Genomic DNA, 7,113 nt, shown 5'->3' on the forward strand with positions numbered 1-7,113 from the left:
CTATTAGCGGCCAACTGGCAACCTGCTTTCTTTTTTTTGTGTCTGGCAAAGTGAAACACCATATCTCTCTGTATGTTTTATTGGAAATCGGATTGCATGGCTAAATATGTGATAATGCCTCATTTGCATTTATGATAGGCCATATCAGCTATCCTTTAAAAAATGATTTGGTCAGAAGGGCCCCTCGAGACCAATCCACCCCCTCTGTGCTGAGACCCTAGCACCGCACCTGGTTGTAGGCCACAGTTTTGTTGAATTATTATTTGCTATAGCTAATGTGGGAAGCTACAGTTAATATGTTCTCCAGCCAGCCACCACCAATGTTTTCCATAAGCGCCAGCTGTTGGCTAATCAACCGGTTACAGACTCATTTTCAGCCAGCTACATTTTCCACTTCATATTAACTAGGCTACTTTTAATTTAAAAGTTTTAGTTTGCCAGTCCGACAAGCCTTCTTCCACTAGAATGAACGATGTGCATCTTCTAACAATCTATTGATAGGATAGGCGCCTGTCAGTCACAAAGCGAACGATGATAGGACAACGCAGCAGAAAGGAAGATGCGAAGCAAGAGGTTTCACAGCCCAATGCATTTTTATGGGCTTATTTTGGAACTAAGCTTGATGCCTGCCTTCCCGCCTTTGGGACAATGACTCCCGTTTTAGGGTGGAGACATGAGCATATCGTCATTATATACAGATCTCCAGTTGCAGTCCAAATAAATTACACAGAGGAGGGAGAGAGCATGATGCGCATGGATTTTCACATCCAATGTAATGTAAGTTGTAACGATGAGTCAAAATCCACGGCATATCTTAATATTTTTTTTCTGACACATTCATTTATTTTCTTTTGTGTTTTTCACATAGCCAGCTATGCAAAGTTGTGGCACATTGTCGGCTATTTACTGTGCGTCGAGTGACAACTGAACAGCAAGTGTAGACTAGTATATAAAAGGTGTCGAACTGACTGAATAAAGTCGATCTGCTATATCCCTTTGCCATTCATAAATAACGCAACTTTGTTATACTGTATGTACATGGTATCGCATCGGGACAAGTAACCTAAAGGATTTCCTAGGTTTCCTTTCCTGGCATGTCGGGGCCAGACAGTGAGTGACTCTCGTCTCGTCAGTCAGTGTAACCTACCGAATCGCATCAGTGAGAGCGCCGTTAATTTGGTTACCTATTGGTAGGCCTAGGCTTTTTAGCGATTATCTGCAGATAAATTATGAAAACATTTGATGTAGATGATGAATCATCACTGCAGGAACAATGGGCTAGCCTGGCAAACCATAAAGAGCATGGCCGGCATGTCAGCACCCTGCAAACCCCTCCACATGGATGACGAGCCCACATTTGTGAAGAAACTGAACCTGTTCTACAAAAGATTTGACACCCATAATCACACAAATGACTGCTTTGCTGTCCTACAGACTGTCCCTACCTCTCACGCTGAGGAAATCATTGTTACCACAGAGCAGGTCACAAAGGTTTTTAAACAGCTGAACCCAAGGAAGGCCTCTGGGCCAGATAATGTGAGCCCAGTCCTCCTCAAGACCTTTGCTGAGGAGCTTGGCCCAGTCTGGTAACTCATCTTCCAGTTATCCATCGACTCACACACAATACCACAGGCCTGGAAAGCGATTCACTTCATTCCCATCCCGAAAAAGCCATGCCCCAAGGAGCACAATGACTACCGACAAGTGGCTCAGACCACAATGCTCGTCAAATCTTTGAAGAGAATAGTGTCTCTGAACCTAAAACTCTCTGCAGATAGGAAACTGGACCCTTACCAGCTTGTATATAGAAACAGGCGCAGTACAAAGGATGCAGTGACCACCCTCACACACCTGATCCTGAAACCCCTAGACCAACCAAAAACATATGCCAGAGCACTCTTTATAGATTTTTCCTCTGCTTTTAGCACCTTCTACTAGCCAAAATGAAAGAACTGGACATTAACCCACACCTCATTTACTGGTAACACTCATTTCTCAGTAACACAACTCAAGGTAAACAACACTCTCTCCCCTCCTGTGGTCACCAACTGGGGAGCCCCGCAAGGTTGTGTGAGCTCACCCGTCCTTTTCATTCTGTACACTGATTGCACAAGTCAAAACACCAAGCATTTTATGATTAAGTTCTCTGATGACACTGTCCTGCTGGCCCTAATGGAGGACAACAGCAACCTCCCACTGTACCTAGACAGTGTAAACAGCCTTGTGCAGTGGTGTGACACAAACTCTTTAGTCCTGAATGTCACAAAAACACAGGAGGTTATCTTTGAGCCCAGGTCAGTGGCTGACCGAAACCAGGTAGTCATTCACAGTGAACACATCCAGCAGGTCTACTCTCATATTTAGATCTGGGAGTACATGTTGACCATGCCCTGAGATGGAGTGTCAAAGTGGACTATGTGCTATGTGTGTTCTAAGGTGCAACAGTGCATGCACTTTCTCTGCAGGCTGAAGTCTTTCGGGGCAACCTCGGAAATACTGAACATGTTTTTTTGCTCCACTATCCAGAGTGTGTTGCAGTACTGCATCACTGCTTGATACAACAGTGCCACAATACAGGCAAAAGCCAGGGTGTCAAGTGTGCTGAAAACTGCCTAAAAAATAATTGGCAAGCTGACCACCAAAACCTTTCTGGACAGCTCCCACACAAACATGCTGTGGATGGCAAACAAAATATCAGAGCACCCCTCCCATGTGCTCAACTCAGAGTTTGTGCTTCTGCCATCCAGGAAGCGCTATAGACTCCCCCTGTGCAAACTGGTCAGGTACAAATATGAATTTGTGCCACATGCACTGACCCTTATGAACAAATAAGGAGGACATTGGGGACATGGGGACACAGTAGATTTACTCATTCGGGAATGGGCAATAGTGAAAAGTGATAAGTGAAATATAACTAACTGTGTTAAATAAGGGTTGTGCAATAACATTACGTGTCACGCTCAGGGACCTTGAACATTAAGGAGATGTGTAAGGTCTAAATCCTACCCAATATTCTCGTCTCCCTAAGTAAACATAATACATAATTAAAACCTATATCCCCTGAAGATTTCCCCAGCCGTTCAGTTAAACTTGGCTCATCAACCCCATTACTCCTCAAATCTAATAACAATCACTCCCTTCCCTCCCATATTTCTGGCACTGAAATATACTGAACAAAAATATAAACGCAACATGCAACAATGATATCATTCTGCTAGGAAAGTATAAGCTTCTTTGTAGTGAACATGTAATTGAGTATGTTTTTAGAAAAGCCTTTCCATCTAACTTCGAGAAGACTGGGGCAGTCTCGTTGTATCACTGATACATTTTGTTCCTGTCTTATGATAAACTTGGGCAAATTAATACATTTTCAATACATTAGTTGATTCCTTACTAAGGTAATACATGTTTTAATATTTTTTAATGCCTGGATTCCGTGAGGACCCTAATTATCATACTTGGACCAGAACGAGGCTCTCCACTAAATTAGATATTTCTTTATTGTCTGATTTTCACAGATATTTACTTTAAGTTCAAGAAAATGCACTGTGATATGGTGAGAGGCATGGCATAGGCCAAACAACATCAAACATCCACATTCATGGAAAAATAAAACAAGATTGACAGCTTAAAGACTCTTACCCCTCCCTTCTACATTACATAGCTGTGCCTCCATGTCTCTGGTCCACACTCCAGTCCAGTTGGTGGCGGTAATGCACTTTAAAGTTGGTTGCCAAGTGTCATAAAAAATACACAGAAGAAGACGAAGAACTTGAATCCCGAAACATTATTTCGACTGTATCAACTTCTGCAGTTTAACAAACGCAAAATGACTTTGTTTATGAATTTCTTTACGTTTATTTTGAAGGTAGTAACGTTGCCACTACAATTAATGGAAGTGGTTGGCATATATGGCATCTACAAGCGTTTCTTTCCATTTCTAATTTACAAGATATCTTTCACCTACAACAAGAAAATGAACGACAAAAAGAAGGATCTTTTCAGCAATCTCTCAGAGTTCACCAAAGGCAATGGCCCGCTTCGCATTTTGGAGATTGGTTGCGGAAGCGGGGCTAACTTTGAGTTCTACCCGTCTGGTTGCAAGGTGGTTTGCACCGACCCCAATCCTCACTTCGAGAAGTATCTACAAAAAAGTCTGGCTGTCAATGATCACCTAACATTTGAAAGATTTGTGGTCGCTTCCGGAGAGGACATGAGGGCAGTGAAAGATGACTCGGTGGACGTTGTCGTGTGCACGCTGGTTCTGTGTTCTGTCAACGACGTACCGCGAACATTGCAGGAGGCCCATCGCATATTGAGGCCTGTAAGTTGATTTTCATATTTAGAGTGTAAACATTTGAGCGCGTGTCCACTGGGAAAGGAAACAATGCATCCATTCTCAAATAGAAAATATTGGCCATGGTCTCACCCTTCAGCATAGTTAAAATATGTTTTTCAGAGAAATGTCAGTAACGCGCTGCTGGCATTTTGTCAAAAGATTATACACGGAGTATATAAAAACATTAGGAACACCTGCTCTTTCCATGACAGACTGACCAGGTGAAGCCAGATGAAAGCTATGATCCCTTATTGATGTCACTTGTTAAATCCACTTAAATCAGCGTAGATAAAGGGGGGGGGGAGGAGACAGGTTAAAGGGATTTTTAAGCCTTGAGACACCACCCAAAGGATATCCAGCTAACTTGGCAAAACTGTGAAGCATTGGAGTCAACACGGGCCAGCATCCGTGTGGAATTCTTTGGACATCTTGTAGAGTCCATGGCCTGACGAATTGAGGCTGTTCTGAGGGGAAAAGGGTGTGCAACTCAATGCTAGTGTAAGAATATTTTAAGATAATACACAACGCAGAGGACGAGAGGTCAATACAGTACTAACGATCAAGGGACATAGTGTTTTCTTTCAGTAATAGGGGCTTAATGCAGAGATATGGGAGGAATTTGTCTATGTATTGAGTCTGAAATAGGATACTTGTTATTTGGCCATTGGCCCAGTTTTATTGCAAGGAAGGTGTTCCAAATGTTTTGTACTCTGTGTACAACTGAGGTCACTATTGTTAGGGCTTACTGCGTAGATTGTGTAGTCTAAATGATTAAAACTACTTTCCTACAGATTATGATGGCAATTAGCGTTACTCAGAAAATCAATTGGTAACTTGCAAAACAATTAATCAAATGGCGACTTGTAACTCAACTGGCAATCTAACATTGTAAATGTTGTTTAGAAAAGGTTTTGAAACACAACCAGTATGTCTAGGTAGTTTTAAATTCTGATGAATATTAGGCTATAGCTGGGATGTTGCAACGAGCTATAGCAGGCACCAAACGAATTCAATGTAGTTGATTGAAACATCAAGAACACAAGCTAGTGGGCAATGACTACACCACTGTGCAGGCACTTGAATCACTAAACATAAATGCCCTGCTGCGGCTAGTTTTAGAAGACTGTCATGTTTATAAGTTTCAACTAAATAGTCATTTACTATCTACATACTGACATAATGCATTTTTCTACTATCAGTGGTATGGACTGAAGGTTGGAACAAAATGCTTTGTAACTACTGGTAACTTTTGTTGTCAATGTCCAACAGGGGGGTGCTCTGTACTTTTTGGAGCATGTAGTGGCAGACCCATCCTCTTGGACATACTTCTTCCAGCACGTCCTCCAGCCGATATGGTACTACTTTGGGGATGGATGTGAAGTAGTCAGGGCGACATGGAAACATCTGGAGACTGCTGGGTTCTCTGAGCTCAAACTGAGGCACATCGAGGCACCACTCAACTTCATGATCAAACCACATATTATTGGCTATGCTGTCAAGTAAAGTTTGACTAAAAAAATCTAAAAAACACTTGCACATCTGAATTATCTCGTTGCAAGTGTGTGGGAATAATGTGATGACAGTTAAAATAAAAAATAAACCTGCACAGTGCTCTTGCTTGTATCACTTGTTTCTATGCAAGCTTTAATATCATACGTCATAAGCAAGAGTGCGTGTTTCTCTTTTCTTTACAGTAAAGTTAGATAAAAATCTCTGGTCTTAGGCCTATCCCAGCAACTGTTAAAAAATAATTGTTGACACTTTTATGTATTCAGTGTAATTTTATAACCCTTATTTTACCAGGTAAGTTGACTCAGAACACGTTCTTATTTAACTTGGGGAATAGCTATAGGAGATGAATGAGCCAATTGGAAGCTAGGTATGATTAGATGGCCATGACGGTCAGATTGGGAATTTAGCCAGGACACTGGGGTTAACATCACTACTCTTACAATAAGTGCCATGGAAGTCAGGACACCTGACACCCATCCAAAAGGCCGCACCCTACACAGGGCAATGTCCTCAGTCGCTGCCGTGAGATATTTTTTCAGACCAGAGGATAGAGTGCCTCCTACTGGCCCTCCAACACCACTTCCAGCAGCAACTGGTCTCCCATCCAGGGAACAACCAGTCCAACCCTGCTTAGCTTGAGAGGAAAGTTAGAAGCATACCACCAAGTGTTATTTTGGTTTTAGGTACTTTTCTTAAAAAGTGTTATTCAAAGAAAGTACTTAAAATGGCATATACAGGGAGTGTGTATTAATCTGAAGAGATCAACTCTGTAACCAAATGGAGCAACAAGCTGTTTTCTTTAGGGAGAGTGGAGGCTCAGAATGCTAGGAGAAGAGGATTACTGTCTAGTGGATATAAACCCTAACCAATAGGCCCTCCATCAAGGAGCAATGTACATTTCCTGACCACCTGATCAGATAAACTCTGGGTCTGAGACATGTTCCATAGGGAGAATCTCAATTGGATACTCAAGTCCTCTCTCCTCTCTTCCTTCTCAAAATCCATTGGAGGAGAAAGCCAGATGTCCCGCCACTCAGACCTTCTCCTCCAACAGGTTTTGAGGAGAGTGGAGAAAGGATGTGAGGAGTATGCAATTGAATTTCTCCCATAGTTTAGTCTGGTGTTTCCTCAATTCCTCCTGTCATTAGTGCTTTCATAAAGTATTCACACCCCTTGACTTTTTCCACATTTTGATGTGTTACAGTCTGAATTTAAAATTGATTAAATTGAGATTTTGTGCCACTGGCCTACACATAATACCC

General features: G+C 42.1%; 1 protein-coding gene across 1 annotated transcript; it reads left to right on the forward strand.

Moving 5' to 3' along the window:
- The first annotated feature begins 3,736 nt into the window (after positions 1–3,736).
- Positions 3,737–5,950, forward strand: LOC106565596 (thiol S-methyltransferase TMT1A). The gene is made up of 2 exons (XM_014132899.3): positions 3,737–4,324; positions 5,609–5,950. Exons 1-2 carry the CDS (start codon positions 3,830–3,832, stop codon positions 5,840–5,842), a joined length of 729 nt encoding a protein of 242 aa, XP_013988374.1. The 5' UTR covers positions 3,737–3,829; the 3' UTR covers positions 5,843–5,950.
- Positions 5,951–7,113: the final 1,163 nt, after the last annotated feature.

The sequence above is a fragment of the Salmo salar genome, chromosome 12 (assembly GCF_965601325.2).
Source record: "Salmo salar chromosome 12, fSalSal1, whole genome shotgun sequence".
Classification (NCBI taxonomy): Eukaryota; Metazoa; Chordata; class Actinopteri; order Salmoniformes; family Salmonidae; genus Salmo; species Salmo salar.

Coding starts and splice junctions, on each gene's coding strand:
- LOC106565596 (XM_014132899.3), top strand. CDS start 3,830: ATGACTTTGTTTATGAATTTCTTTACGTTTATTTTGAAGGTAGTAACG. Junction 4,325..5,608: donor CCCATCGCATATTGAGGCCT/GTAAGTTGATTT, acceptor AATGTCCAACAG/GGGGGTGCTCTGTACTTTTT.